The 16,355-nt window shown below is 39.6% G+C and overlaps 1 protein-coding gene across 2 annotated transcripts in view; it reads left to right on the forward strand.

The window, feature by feature from the left end:
- The window catches only part of LOC129530108 (uncharacterized), a 30,212-nt gene extending 14,204 nt beyond the window's left edge, over positions 1 to 16,008 (forward strand). The window contains exon 3 of one of the 2 annotated variants that reach the window (XR_010132581.1): positions 14,878 to 16,008. Coding sequence is in view for 1 of the 2 variants with exons in the window: in XM_055376757.2 (XP_055232732.1) it covers positions 5,332 to 6,261 (930 nt within the window). In the remaining variant the exon portion in view is untranslated. Of the gene's footprint in view, positions 1 to 4,277; positions 10,087 to 14,877 lie in introns of those variants that run through there. The other variant, XM_055376757.2, reaches the window with a different exon arrangement.
- Positions 16,009 to 16,355: the final 347 nt, after the last annotated feature.

A 16,355-nucleotide genomic window follows, 5' to 3' on the forward strand; every position in this document is an offset into this window, starting at 1 on the left:
TACTGTTGATGCATTCCCACCAGCCATGAATGAGAGTTCCTGTTGCTCCACAATCTCAACAGCATTTGGTGTTACCAGTGTTTTGGATTTTCACCATTCTAATTGGTGTGCAATGGGACTGTTTAATTTGCAACTCCCTAATGACATACAAAGTTGAGCATGTTTTCATGTTCTTATTTACCATCTGTATATGTTCTCTGGCGAGATTTCTGTTGAGATCTTTTGTCCATTTTAAAAACTGGGTTATTTATTGAGTTTTAAGTGCTGTCTGTATGTTTTAGGTAACAGTCCTTTATCAGTTATGTGTTTTGCAGATGTTTTTTGACTTATCGTTTCATATTTTAACGGTGTCTTTTGTGGAGTAATTTTTTTTTAATTTTAATAACATTTAGCTTGTCAATGATTTCTTTTATGGATTATGCTTTTGGTATTGTATCTAGAAAGTAATTGCCATACCCAGTGATGTCTAGATTTTCTCAAATGTTGGAGTTCTATTTACAGTTTTGCATTTTACATTTAGGCCTGGCATCCATTTTGAATTAATATTTGTGAAGGGTGTAAAGTTTGTATTAGATTCATTTTTTGGCATTTGGATATTCAGCTATTCCAACACTATTTGTTGCTCCGTTGTATTGCCTTTGCTTCTTTCTCAACGATTAGTTGACTATATTTATGTCTCTATCTGGGCTCTTTATTCTGTTCCATTGATCCATTTATCCATTCCTTCACCAATTTCACACTGTCTGGATTACCATAGCTTTTTATTAAGTCTTGAAGTCAAGCAGTGACTATTCTTTTTTTTTTTTTTTTGAGACTGAGTCTTGCTCTGTTGCCCAGGCTGAAGTGCAGTGGCACAATCCTGGCTCACCGCAACTCCTGCCTCCTGGATTCAGGCGATTCTCCTGCCTCAGCCTCCCAAGTGGCTGGGATTACAGGCACACACCACCACGCCCAACTAATTTTTGTATTTTTAGTAGAGACGGGCTTTTACCATGTTGGCCAGGCTGGCCTCGAACTCCTGACCTCAAGTGATCTGCCCGTCTTGGCCTCCCAAAGTGCTGGGATTACAGGCGTGAGCCACTGTGCCTGGCGCAGTGACTTTATTATTTCCCCTTCAATATTGTGATGGGTATTTTGAGTCTTTTGGCTCTCTATATAAAATTCACAATCAGTTTGCTGATATCCACAAATATGCTGGGAGTTTGGAATTGCATGCAATCTGTAGATGAAGTTGGGAAGAAGTGACATCTTGACAGTATTGTCTTTGTATCCACAAACACAGAATATCTCTCCATTTATGTAATTTTTTTTTCTTTCATTAGACTTTTGTAGTTTTTTTTTCATATAGATCTTGTATGTATTTTGGTAGATTTATACCTAAATATTTCATTTTTGGGGCTGCTAGTGTATATGCTATTTTGTTTTTAATTCCACCTGTTCATTGCTGGTATATTGGGAAGCAATTTGCTACTGTGTGTGTGTGTGTGTGTGTGTGTGTGTGTGTGTATTTTGAGACGGAGTTTCACTCTTATTGCCCAGGCTGGAGTGCAATGGCGCGATCTCGGCTCCCCACAACCTCCGCCTCCCAGGTTCAAGTGATTCTCCTGCCTCAGCCTCCCTAGTAGCTGGGATTACAGGCATGTGCCACCACGCCTGGCTAATTTTGTATTTTTAGTAGAGACAGGGTTTCTCCATGTTGGTCAGGCTGGTCTCGAACTCCCGACCTCAGGTGATCCCCCCGCCTCGGCCTCCCAAAGTGCTGGGATTACAGGCATGAGCCACCGCGCCCGGCCTTGCTACTGAATATGAACCTTGGTTTTTTTTGGTTGTTTTGGAATGTCTACATAGATGATCATGTTATCTGTGAACAAAGACAGTGTGAGTTCTTCCCTCCCAATGTGTGTACCTTTTATTTCCTTTTTTTTTTTTGTCCTATTTCATTAGGTAGGACTTCCAGTACAATATTGGAAAGGAGCGGTGAGAGGAGACATGCTTGCCTTGTTCTTGATCTTAATGGAAAGGTGTTCAGTTTCTTACCTTTTTTTTTTTTTTCTTTTTTTTGAGATGGAGTCTCACTCTTGTTATCCAGGCTGGAGTGCAATGGCACGATCTTGGCTCACTGCAACCTCTGCCTCCCGGGTTCAAGCGATTCTCTTGCCTCAGCCTCCCTAGTAGCTGGGATTACAGGTGCCTGCCACCACACCCAGCTCATTTTTAAATTTTTAATAGAGACAGGGTTTCACTATGTTGGCCAGACTTGTCTCGAACTCCTGACCTCAGGTGATCCGCCTGCCTCTGCGTCCCAAAGTGCTGGGATTACAGGCGTGAGCCACTGCGCCCAGCCAGTTTCTTACCTTTAAGTATGTTGTTAGTTGTTAAGTTCTTTATAAAGTTGAGGAAGTTCCCCTCTATTCCAAGTTTGCTGAGTTGTTTTTACTATGAATGGGAGTTGGGTTTTGTGAAATGCTTTTTCTCCATCCATTTAAATGATCATGTGATTTTTCTTCTTTAGCCTGCTGATATTATGGATTGCATTAGTAGATTTTCAAATGTTGAACCAGTCTTGTATACCTGATATAAACCCCACTTGTTCATAGTGTATATTATTTTCTCCTTCTCTGTGAGTTTTGGCACCTTGTTACTTTCAAGGTGTTGGTCTATTTGGTCTATTTTACCTTTTTTAGTGGTTGCCCTAGAGCTTGCAATATATATTTACAAGTCCATTTTGAAGTAACACTGCATTACTTCATTGATAGTGCAAGTACTTTTTAATAACAAAATAGTTCTAATTCCTCTTTTTTCTCCCTTGTGTCTTTGCTATCATTCATTTCATATATACATAAACTATAATCATTGAATATATTGTTAGTATTCTTATTTTGAACAAACTTAACTGATTAAGAATAAAATAATAAAAGTTTTTATAATATCTTCACTTATTCCTTTTCTGATCAAGAAGAAATTCTTCTTCCTTTCTTTACGTAGATCTGAGTTTCTGAGCTATATAGTTTTCCTTTTCCCTGAAGAACTTTTTTTGAAAAATGTTTCTGACAAGCTAGATCTACTTACAACAAATTCCTTCAATTTTTTTTTGTCTGAGAAAGAGTATTTCTCCTTTAGTTTTGAAGGATGATTTTGCAGGTACAGAATTCTAGGTTTTTTTTTTTTCCTCTCTCTCTAAAAACTCTTAAGTATTTCAGTCTTCTTGCTTGCATGTTTTCTGAGATGTCAGATGTAATTATCTTTACTCCTCTATGGTAAGGTGTTTTTTTCTCCACTGGGCGGTTTCTTTGAAGATTTTTTCCTATATCTTTGATTTTCTGCAGGCTGAGTAGGATATGCCTAGGTGTAGTTTTGTTTGTTTGTTTTGGCATTTATATTGTTTGGTGTTCTCTTAGCTTCCTGAATTTGTAGTTTGGTGTCTGACATTAATTTGGGGAAAATTCTCCATCATTATTGCTTCAAATACTACTTCTTTTCCATTTTTTCTCCTCTGTTATTCCAGTTACATGCATGTTACACCTTTTATGGTTGTTGCACGGTTCTTCAATATTCTGTTCTTTTTTTTTTTTTTTTTTTTGAGACGGGGTCTCACTCTGTTGCCCAGGCTGGAGTACAGTGGCACGATCTCAGTTCACTGCAACCTCTGCCTCCCAGGTTCAAGCAATTCTCTGCCTCAGCCTCCTGAGTAGCTGGGATTACAGGCGCCTGCCACCACACCCAGCTGATTTGTGTATTTTTAGTAGAGACGGGGTTTTACCATCTTGGCCAGGCTGGTCTTGAACTCCTGACCTCGTGATCCACCTGCCACAACCTCCCAAAGTGGTGGGATTACAGGCGTGAGCCACCGCGCCTGGACAGTTGTTGTTGTTGTTGTTGTTGTTCTTTTTTTTTTTTTAGTCATTTCTCTTTGATTTTTAGTTTTGAGAGTTTTTATTGACATATCCTCAAGTTCAGAGATTCTTTTCCTCAGCTGTGTCCAGTGTACAGAGTCTATCAAAGTCATTCTTCATTGCTGTTGTAGTGTTTTAGATCTTTAGCATTTGTTTTTGATTCTTTCTGCATCTCTGCTTACATTACACATGTATTTTTGCATATTGTCTACTTTTTTCCTTAGAGCCCTTAGTATGTTAATCAAATCGGAGTTATTTTAAATTTCCAGTGTGATAATTTCAATACGCATGACATATCTGTCTGGTACTGATGCTTGCTATTTCTCTTCAAGCAATGTTTTTTACTTTTTAAAATGCCTTGTAATTTTTTTTTTTTTTTGAAAGCCAGACATGATGTATTGAGTAAAAGGAACTTCGGTACACAGGCCTTTAGTGATGTGGTGGTAAGATGTATGGTAAGTGGAAATGTTCTGTATACCTATGATTAATTCTTAGCCTGTGCTCCTGGGCTGCGAACTTTGCAACTGCTTCTCAGTCTTCTCTATCCTCCACTTATATGGGATATGATGGCTAGAGGGGGCTGAGTTGGGTAGTTCCTTTACCCCAAGAGAAAGGCTAGAGGGGCAGGTAATGGGTATTTCCCTTTCTCCAGGTCAGTTAGGCTCTAATTAAGTAGTTTGTCTTGAGTGGAGGCCTTGATATGAACAGAATGCTGTTATGTATTTCAAAATGGTTGTATGTTCTTCCCCTGCTGGAAGTGAGACAGGAAAAGTTCCCTTGTTCCCCTCGCAGGGCACGCGATGAGGGTGTGGATTGCTTCTTCAGTGCCTGCTGGCTCAAACCTCTAGGTGGAGCATGCAGTCAGGCAGGCTGCGGGGCTCTGACCCCACGGCAGTGTCTAGGGTTGAATTTTGTTTTTGTTTTTTGAGATGGAGACTCACTCTGTTGCCCAGGCTGGAGTGTAGTGGTGCGATCTCGGATCATTGCAACCCCCGCCTCCCAGGTTCAGGCGATTCTCCTGCTCAGCCTCCCAAGTAGCTGGGACTACAGGCATGTGCCACTACGCCTGGCTAATTTTTGTATTTTTAGTAGAGACAGGATTTCACCATGTTGGTCAGGCTGGCCTTGAACTCCTGACCTCGTGATCCACCTGCCCCAGCCTCCCAAAGTGCTGGGATTACAGGCAGGAGCCACTGCACCTGGACCTCTAGGAGTGAATGTTTACAGCTGAAGCCCCAGTGGGCATTTGTTACAGGGTGCTCTTTTAGTTTAGCCGTCCATAGGTGGCTTGTGTTAGTCAGCTCAATTAAACCCCCTGCCTTATGGCAAGGACAGAGAACTTTCTGTATCCTGGGGTTGTTGCCTTGTTGTACTGGAAGAATTGGATCACACGTGGGCTTGAGTGCAAGGTTTTATTGAGTGGAAGTAGCTCCAACAGATGGGGTTGCCAGAAGAGATAGGGTTTTCCCCTGGCGTTAGGCTGCTTGGTTGCCCAGGCTCTCCTCTGACTGCCCAGGCCAAACTCCACGTCATTCGATGGCCTGCCAGCATCTGTTGGTGTGCTCTTCCACTGGCATCCTCCCCTCGACGTCCTCTTGACGTCCAGCCGCTTGTGTCTTCTGCTGCTGCTGTGTTCCTTTCAACGTCCAGCTGCTTGTGTCTCTGCCTGCTAGGGTCTTGGGGTTTTTTTGTTTGTTTGATTGAGATGGAGCCTTGCTCTGTCATCCAGGCTGGAGTGCAGTGGTGCGATCTCGGCTCACCACAACCTCCACCTCCCCAGTTCAAGCGATTCTCCTGTCTCAGCCTCTTGAGTAGCTGGAATTACAGGCACCTGCCACTAGGCCTGGCTAATATTTTTTCTTTTTTTTGTGTATTTTTAGTAGAGTCAGGGTTTCACCATGTTGGCCAGGCTGGTCTTGAACTCCTGACCTCAGGTGTTCCACCCGCCTCGGCCTCCCAAAGTGCTGGGATTACAGGTGTGAGCCATTGCGCCTGGCACATTACTTTAAGTGTGGTTTTCTTTAGTTCTCTGAACAGGTTTGTATTAGCTTCCTTGATGTCTTTGTCTGCTGTGTTTGAGATCTGTGCTTTTGCGTTGGCGAGCCCCAGCACAAGGGTAGTTTCAGTGATTTGCAAGGACCCACAGGACTGGCATATAATTGTACTCATGGATATGAGTTATTCCTGTGAAAGGATACAAAGCAAAATCAGCGAAGGGAAAAGATGTCTGGGGCTAAAGTTTGTTAGAGCCAGGTGCAAGCCTCCAAGTGTTCTCTTCCAAGTATGGTCACACAGGACATACCTCATTTCTCCAGGAATGCATTCTGAGAACACATACGAAGTGTTGTCTACTAGGGAAGCTCATTAGAGGCTCAGTGACCATAGCATTTATTGGGGGCTGGTCATGCAGGCACCCTTTGCCTAGCACATAGCAAAATTCCAGGCTTGCGGAAGGAAAGCAGGTGTTCAGCACAAACCCCATTGTTTATACAGTTTAGCCACAGCGAGCCATTCTTATCAGGGAATAGTGGCAACTCTCTTGAAATCTAGGTTCTCAGATGCCAGCTAAGGGCCATCCTTGAAGGCAGGCCTTTTTAAGTATAACAGTCTTGGGCCTCAAATGTAAACTCTATACCACCTTCTCAAGGCATTTTTCTGTTACTTGCTTTTTGGTTTCTTATATGAATCTCACTTTTTAAAAAAAATACCTCATACTTTTTGCTGAAACCTACACATTTTAGATAATATATTGCAGTGATTTCTGGATACTGCTACCCCCTCCTCTACTGTGGGGCTCGTTGGTATTGTTTACTTCTTTGTTTAGTTATTTGCCAGAACTTATAGTGTTTTTTTTGTTGTTGTTGTTTGTTTTTTTGTTTTTTTTTTTTTGAGACGGAGTTTTTGCTCTGTTGCCCAGGCTGGAGTGCAGTGGCACGATCTCGGCTCACAGCAACCTCCGCCTCCTGGGTTCAAGCGATTCTCCTGCCTCATCCTCCAGAGTAGCTGGGATTAGAGGTGCCCGCCACCATGCCTGGCTAATTTTTGTATTTTTAGTAGAGAGGAGGTTTCACCGTGTTGGCCAGGTTGGACTCGAACTCTTGACCTCAGGTGATCCACCTGCCTCAGTCTCCCAACGTGCTAGGATTACAGGTGTGAGCCACCGCGCCCGGCTGTGATGTGTTTTTTAACCTACAGTGTACATCCTTTGGTGTCCCTCTTTAGTGGGACAGCTTTGGGAATAAGCATAGTCACTATGGAATGAGTGGTTTTAGTAGGGCTGTCTTTCACAGTGTCTTTTTCTAATTTCTCTGTTAATCTGTCAGCCTCTGTTATCTCACCTAATCATTAGTTTGCACTAATTTCAGACTGATTACTCTATTGGTTTTGACCATGTCCAGGGGCATAAATTGCCTTACTATGTGATCCAAATTTGGGCCCTTTTATAGAGATAGTATTTGAGACCAACCTTTGAGGTTGGCTCAGATCCCAGGTAGGCTCTTATTTGTCTTTTTCTCTGGTTCTCTCTGGCTGTCTTCTAGCTGGTGTTTCTATAGCTTGTTGCTCTCAAGTAGTTACTAATCTTCTCTTAATAGCTTACCACCCAAATCTCTATTGTTATTGGGAACATCCTTAGGCTTTTTTTTCTCACCATTGTGTTCCAAATTAAGTCATTTATTTTGGGGATACCTTCAGAACTCTGTTATTGCAGCCTGCCTTTCCCCTCGGGCAAAACCTCTGCATTGCTGCTCTGGAGCTGAGGGCAAGGAAACTGTCTCAGTTTTCCCTGTGACGCAGGCAAGGTGTTTGGCAGGGGAAGATGGCCTCTGGTTTTCCTAAATGTCACCCTAAGGTTAAGTCTTCCCTTTGTGCTATGTCTCAGACAATGTTTCCACATTATTGTTTCTTTCTCAGTAGTGGTCCTCTTGGTGTTGCTATACGACATTTTTAGCCTGGTCACTGGTTGGCAGGAGTGTGCCCTATCTGTTGTTTTATTAATTAAGGCTTAGTTTTAGGCACCAGTGTCCTGGGGTCTCGTGGTTGTGTTATACTCAGTACTCCTGCCTCTTCCTCCTGCTGTAATTTTGGACCCATTGTGTATTTCTGCTCTTTCTTCATAGCTAATTTTTTTTTTCTCTCTGTTTCATTCTCCCAGGGTCAGAGTTTTTACAACTATCCTAATGGCCACAGTGTTTGTTGCCCTTCCTCCCACTGAGTAAGGACTTTGTTTTGTAGATGGAGTAGGATCTGAACAGATTTCTTTGACCTTCCCAAAACAGATTTTGTTCCCCTCCCCCAGGTGTGTACCTTGAGGGTAATTTCTCAAGACTGTCATCAATCTTTTGTGTGATCTCTTGAATGGGTTAGTGGAGAAAATATCTGAATAGTCTGCAGACCTCTCAATTCTGTGCTGCCCCGTCCTGGGCTTCATACTCACTTTCCAGTTAACACTTCCCTTTTGCCAATTGACCAACCATTTTAGTTGATCTCTTACTGATGTCTGATTGCATCTACTTTCACAGGTAAGCCAGGGGGTGTGTCTCATCATTCCTTTGCGGCACCTCAACTTAGATTTTGGTTGGCCCCAGTAAGACTCCTGTCTCTGGGGGATTCAAGGAAAGTTGTGAACTTCTTTCCTATTCTCCTACCCTCTTTATTTGTAAGGGTGAAAGTGATGCTCTCTCTAGCTCTCTACCTACCAGAACCAGATGATGTTTTCTAGTCTAGTCTGGTACTGTCTTTCACTTACTGTGAAGCCCCATTATATTTACTGTGATTTTCTTCATATTGTTGGATTTATATCTCTAATTTAAAAAAATGATTTGGTTTGAAGTGGTTTTTTCATAATGCAATCCAAAGTATCATAGTCCCCATGGTTTCTTAGTCTTTCCCTGTTTCTCATGACCTTGACAGATTTAAAAAGTGTACTGGTTAGGTATTTGGTAGAATATTTCTCAATTTGGATTTGTCTGATATAGTCTTATGATTAAATGATATTATGAATTTTGGGGAAGAATACCACACAGATATACCATTCTCATAGCTTCATATCAGGATATATATGTATACATACACACACACATGTACACACATATATACATACATGCATACATATGCACACATATATGCATACACGCATACATACACACATGTATACATATATACATATACACACATGTGTACATATATGTATACATATACACACATGTATACATATATGTATACATAATATATACATATATACACACATATATATGTATACATACATAGATATATATACACACGATTTTAGCATTACTTATTACTGAGGATGTTACTCTTAATCACTTAGTTCAGGTTGCCTGGTTTCTCCACTGTAAAGTTACTGTTTTTCTGTTTCCATCCTCTATGCCTTGGAAGTGAGTTACTAAATTTAGTCCACATTTAAGGGAAGCAGAATTAACCTCCATATCTGGAGGGGTATCTACCTGTATATATGTATTTATTTTTGGGAAATTTTCTCTAAGGAAGATTTTTTTTCTCTCCCTTATTTATTTGGTCATCTGTTTCTATCATTCTGGATTCGTGAATAATTATTAATTTGTTAATTATACATAATCCCACATCTTTTTTTTGGAGCTATTGCTTACTTTCTGGTACAAGGTAGTATAGGCTTATCTTGTATTCTCCCTGCACCAGCCTTACTTTTAGCCATTTTAATAAGGAGCCCGGGTACTTTTTATTGAAAAATACATTTAGAAACCATGGTCTGAGCACTGAGTGCCCTTTTAGTTACTGAGGTAGCACTGATTCTGTACCTCCTAAACAGAAAGCTAGAAAATGTATGTATGCATAGTAATGTTTGGATCTATTTAATTATTTTTACATACACATGTATGTAGCTATGTGTCCATTAAAGTAAACATGAATGTACAGTGATATCTGACTCTTATCTGAGATTAGCTCTCATACTTGCTTATTTTATTTATATATTTATTTTTTGAGACCAAGTCTTGCTCTGTTGCCCAGGCTGGAGTGCAGTGGCATGATCTCGGCTCACTGCAACCTCCGCCTCCCGGGTTCAAGTGACTCTTCTGCCTCAGCCTCCCAAGTAGCTGGGATTACAGGTGCCCATCACCACACCCAGCTAATTTTTTTTGGTTTTTTTTTGAGACAGAATCTTGCTCCGTTGCCCAGGCTGGAGTGCAGTGGTGCAATCTCGGCTCACTGCAACCTCTGCCTCCTGGGTTCAAGCGATTCTCCTGCTTCAGTGTCCCGAGTAGCTGGGATTACAGGCATGCGCCACGACGCAAGAAAATCACTTGAACATAGGAGGTGGAAGTTGCAGTGAGCCAAGATTGCACCACTGCACTCCAGCCTGGGCAACTGAGCAAGACTCTGTCTCCAAAAAAAAAAAAAACAAAGCAGTCTGGGTGCTGTGGCTCACATCTGTAATCCCAGCACTTTGGGAGGCCGAGGTGGGCAGATCATGAGGTCAGGAGATCGAGACCAGCCTAGCCAACATGGTGAAACCTCGTCTCTACTAAAAATACAAAAAATTAGCCAGGCATAGTGGTGCGTACTTGTAATCCCAGCTACTTGAGAGGCTGAGGCAGGAGAATCGCTTGTACCCAGGAGGCGGAGGTTGCAGTGAGCAGAGATCGCACCATTGCACTCCAGCCTGGGTGACAGAGCAAGACTTAGTCTCAAAACAACAACAACAACAACAACAACAAAACTTCTTTCTCTAATAGTAAGAAAACTGAGTCCTGTTATCTATATTTACTTGTTTGTTCTACTTTACTATACATTTAAAGTGGTTTTATAACTGCCTAAGTTCCTGTAAAAAGTTTATCAATTAGCATTAATATTGTACCTTTATTACAGTTTCTAAAAATGCTCAAGTGTTTTCTTACATTATTCCTTGTAGATGTCATATAGTTTATCTTTTTACCTTTAGGTCCATGATCCATTTTAATTAATATTTGAATGAGCGAGGTAATATGTTGTCACTTTTTTTGGTATGTGGTCCTCTAGTTGTTTCAGCACCTTTTGTTAAAGAGATTGCAGGCCATGCACGGTAGCTCACGCCTGCAATCCCAGCACTTTGGGAGGCCGAGGCCGGCGGATCACAAAGTCAGGAGTTCGAGACCAGCTTGGCCAATATGGTGAAACCCCGTCTCTACTAAAAATACAAAAATCAGCCGAGTGTGGTGGCAGGCGCCTGTAGTCCCAGCTACTCGGGAGTCTGAGGCAGGAGAATCGCTTGAACTCGGGAAGCGGAGGTTGAAGTACGTCGAGATGGTGCCACTGCACTCCAGCCTGGGCGACAGAGCGAGACTTGGTCTCAAAAAGAGCTTATCTTTCCTATATTGTATGGTTTTTGCATTTGTGTTGAAAATAACTAGATTTGCATGGTATTTTTCTGGACTGCTTATTCTTTTCCATTGATATTTGTATTTATTGTTTCTCCAATACCACATGGTATTACTAAGTATTTATTTTAAGTCTATAAATGAGGTAGTATGAGCTTTCAACCTTTTTTATTTTTCATGATTGTTTTCGCTAATTTCTTTGCTTTTTAACTTAAATTTTTGAATAAATTTGGCAATAGCTACAAGAAGACGTTGCTGAAATTTTGGTTGGTATGTTATTGAATCTATTAGATGAAATTGGAGAGCATTTGTACCTCACTGAGTCTCCTGATTCATGAACCTAGTATTTCCTATTTATCCAGATCTTTTTTCATTTATTTCATCAATGTTTTGTAGTTTTCAGCATATAAATCCTGACATATTTTGTTAGATTTAACAAATGATGTAAGAACTTCATTTTGGGGGTGCTGTGATTAAAATTGTATTGTTTGTATTTTTTCATTTCAAATTCCAGTTATTTATAGCTGCTGTTATGTGAACATGATTGATTTTTGTTTATTGGCCTTGTGTTCTGCAACCTTGTTCAACTCACCATTTTTGTTCTAAAAGGTTTTTTGTTTTTTTTGTTTTTGTTTTTTGAGATGGAGTCTCGCGCTGTCGCCCAGGCTGGAGTGCAGTGGCACGATCTCTGCTCACTGCATCCTCCGCCTCCCGAGTTCAAGCGATTCTCCGGCCTCAGCCTCCCAAGTAGCTGGGAGCACAGGCACCCGCCACCACGCCCAGCTATTTTTTTGTATTTTTAGTAGAGACGGAGTCTCACTATGTTGGCCAGGCTGGTCTTGAACTCCTGACCTTGTGATCCGCCCCCTCTTGGCCTCCCAAAGTGCTGGATTACAGGCGTGAACCACCGTGCCCAGCCTAAAAGGTTTTTTTAAATATAGATTATTTGATATTTTCCAGACACACAATTGTTTTCTGCAAGTAAGAGTCTTTTTTTATTTCTTCCTTTGCAATGTATGTGCCCTGTAATTGTTTTTCTGGCTTTACAGGCCTTCTAATACAATGTTGAATAGGGCAGAGTGGGAGGACATACTTTACTAGTAGTTTTCCACTCTGCATGTTACCTGTAGGTCTTTCATAGATGCCCTTTATTAGGCTAAGCACCTCCATTCTATTTTTAGTTTTCTGAGAGTTTTTATTTTGAAAATATGTTGAATTTGCCAAATGCGTTTTCCTGTATTGACATGATTGCGGTCTTCATTAAATTATTGATACTGAATTTTATTTATTGATTTTTTTTTAATGTTGAACCAACTTTGCATTCCTTGTATGAAACCCAGCTGATTGTGATGTATTATCTTTTTTTTTTTTTTTTTTTTTTGAGACGGAGTCTTGCTCTGTCACCCAGGCTGGAGTGCAGTGGCACTATCTCGCTCACTGCAAGCTCCGCCTCCTGGGTTCACGCCATTCTCCTGCCTCAGCCTCCCGAGTAGCTGGGACTATAGGTGCCCGCCACCATGCCCGGCTAATTATTTTTTGTATTTTTAGTGAGATGGGGTTTCGCCGTGTCAGCCAGGATGGTCTCGATCTCCTGACCTCGTGATCCGCCCGCCTTGGCCTCCCAAAGTGCTGGGATTACAGGCATGAGCCACCATGCCCGGCCTATCATTTTTTTATATTGCTGGATTTGATTTGTAAATATTTTGTTGACAAGTTTCTATTTATGCCCATTAGATTGACTTGTAGTTTCCTATTTAAATTTTTTTTAAACACTGTGTATATTATATATTTGGGGCACAGTGTGATATTTTGATATATGTTTATATTATGGAATGATTGAATCAGCCTAATTAAATCCATTACCTCACATACTTACCAGTTTTTTAATGGTGAAAACAATTAAAATCTAATCTATTAGCAATTATGAAAAATGCAGTACATTATTATTTATTACACTCACCATTGTGTGCAGTAGATCAACATCTCCCCTTTCCCCATCCACCTCACTTTTCCAGTCACTGGTAACCACTATTCTACTCTTATGTGTATGAGTTTGACTTTTTAAGATTCTACATATAAGTGAGATCTTGTGGTATTTGTCTTTTGGTGCCTGGCTTTTTTCACTCACATGATGTCCTCCAGGTTTATCCATGTTGTCACAAATAACAGGATTTCCTTCTTTTTTAAGGCTGAATAGTATTCTGTTATGTACGTATATCATATTTTCTTTATTCATTTATCTGATGATGGACATGTAAGTTGCTCCTATATCTTAGCTATTGCAAATAATGATGTAATGAACACAAGAGTGCAGATATCTCTTTGACATACTGATTTCAATTCCTTTGGATATGTACCCAAAAGGGAGATTGCTGAATTATCTGTAAATTTATTTTTAGTTTTTTGAGGAACCTGTACTGTTTTCCATAATGGCTATATTAATTGACATTCTTCACCAGCTGCACAAGGATTCCCTTTTGCACACAACCTCACCAACACTTAACATCTTTTTTGTTTTTGGTAATAGCCATGCTAACAGGTATGAGGTGATACTTCATTGTGGTTTTAATTTGCAAGTGATAATAAACAGTTTTTCATATGTCCATTGACCATTTGTATGTTTTCTTTTGAGAAATGTTTGTTTAGGTCCCTTGCCCATTTTTAAATTGGGTTCTTGGTTTTCTTGCTATTGAATTGTTGGAGTTCCATATACTTTGAATATTAGCTCATTATTTCATATGTGATTTGCAAATATTTTATCCCAGTTTGTGGGTTGTTGCTTTACTCAATTAATTGTTTCCTTTGCTGTGTAGTTAACTTTTTAGTTTGATGCAATCCCATTTTAAATTAAAATTTTTGTTTTAGTTGTCTGTGCTTTTGGAGGTCATATTTATGAAATCTTTGCACAGACCAATGTTGTGGAGCATTTTCCCTATGTTTTATTCTAGTAGTTTTACAGTTTCTGGTCTAATGTCTTTAATTCATTTTGAGTTCTTTTCTGTATATGGTATGAGACAAAGGTCTGATTTGATTCTTCTATATGTGGATATACAACTTTCCCAACACCATTTACTGAAGAGGCTGTCCTTTCTCCATTGTACGTTCTTGGTACCTTTGTCAAAAGCCACTTTAACGTAAATGTCTGGGTTTATTTGTAATTCTCATTTGTTGTAATGTTTTTCTCTGCTTTTGTGATCAGGGTAATGCTAGCCTCGTAATTGGAATATGTTTTCTCCCCTTCTATTTAATGAACTAATTGTGTAGAATTGATATTGTTTCTTCCTTGATTGTTTGGTAGAATCCACCATTGAAACCATGTAGGCCTACAGTTTTCATCTTTAGGAGGTTTGTAACTTTCAGTTTAACTTATTTACTAGAAATAGAGCTATTCAGGTTTTCTTGGCAAATTTTGGTAGTCTGTGTCTTTCACATAATCATTCCATTTCATGTAACTTAGCAAATTCATAGGCATAGAATTGTATTCCTTCATTATCCTCTTAATGTCTTTGGCATCATTTTATGGTACTGATGATTTATATCTTCTCTATTTCTGTGAGCCTGGCTAGAGGTTGTTCAGTTTTGTCAGTGTTGTCAAATAATCAGCTTTTTTTTTTTTTTTTTTTTTGAGACAGAGTCTTGCTCTTGTCGCCCAGGCTGGAGTGCAATGGCACGATCTCGGCTCACTGCAACCTCCACCTCCTGGATTCTAGCGATTCTTCTGCCTCAGCCTCCGGAGTAGCTGGGATTACAGGCGCCCGCCACCACACCCGGCTAATTTTTGTATTTTTGGTAGAGATGGGGTTTCGCCATGTTGGCCAGGCTGGTCTCGAACTCCTGACCTCAGGTGATCCACCTGCCTTGGCCTCCCAAAGTGCTGGGATTACAGGCATGAGCCACCATGCCCAGCCTCAGCTTTTGGTTTTATTGATTTCTTTCTTTTGTACGTTTCTGTTTTTTCGTTTTTTGTTTTGGATTCCTGCTCTCAATGTTTATTATTCCCTTTCTTCATCTTGCTTTATATTTACTTTGGTCTTCTTTCTCTGGTTCCTTTGACACAAACCTTGGTTACTGACTTTAGATATTTATTATTTTTTAATGTATATATTGAATGCTATAAACTCCCCTGTTAACACTGCTTTGTCTGCATCCTATACGTTTTGATATATTGTATTGTTCTTTAGTTCAATCCATGTTTTAATTTCTCATGAGACTTTGTTTGTTACCTATGTGTTATTTGAAAGTTTCTTGTTTCATATCCAATTGTTTGAGGGAATTTTCCAGATTTTTTTTTTCATTTCTAATTTGTATGATCTCAGGATACACCTTGTATTTTTTTCTATGTTTAAATAATAAATTGAGGTTTATTTAATAGGCCAAAACATGATCTGTCTTTGTGAATGCTACATATAATTGAGAAGAATATGTATTCTGTTGTTGCTTAAAGTGTTCTATCATTATATGAAGAAATTTGATAGTAATGTTCAGGCCTTCCATATCATTTCTGATTTTTTACTTGTTTTATTAATTTCTTAGAGAGCAGTGTTCAAATCTCAAACTAATTTTGGATATGCCTACTTGTTTTTTCATATCTCATTTATTGTCTTATTCATTTTGAAAACCTTTGATTAGGTACGTATACCTATAAGATTATTATGTGTTCTTGGGGAAATAACTGTCTTTTCATGAGGTTTCTCTTTATCCTTTGATAATCTTTCCTGTTCTGATGTCTATTTTGTTTCATATTAATAAATATTTTCAACCTATTTCTTTGGTTAGTGTTTTATGCTGTATCTTTCTCCACCCTTGTACTTTTAATCATTGTATGCCTTTATAGTTTGTGTATGTATGTATTTCACAGTAAGTAGGTGGGTGGTTGGGTTTTTAGGTAGGTAAGTAGGCTAAATAGATAGGTGGGTTGGCTTGTGTTTTATTCCATGTGACAGTGTTCATCCTTTTACTGGTGGTGTTTAGACCATTACAATGTAAAAAAAAAACTTTATTTGGGCAAAACTTATATAATTTACTCATTTTAAGGGTACAATTAAACTATTTTTAGTAAATTTAGTGAGTTCTGCAACTAACACCATTATTCCAGTTTTGTAATGTTTTT

This window comes from Gorilla gorilla, chromosome X, assembly GCF_029281585.2.
Source record: "Gorilla gorilla gorilla isolate KB3781 chromosome X, NHGRI_mGorGor1-v2.1_pri, whole genome shotgun sequence".
Lineage (NCBI taxonomy): Eukaryota > Metazoa > Chordata > Mammalia > Primates > Hominidae > Gorilla > Gorilla gorilla.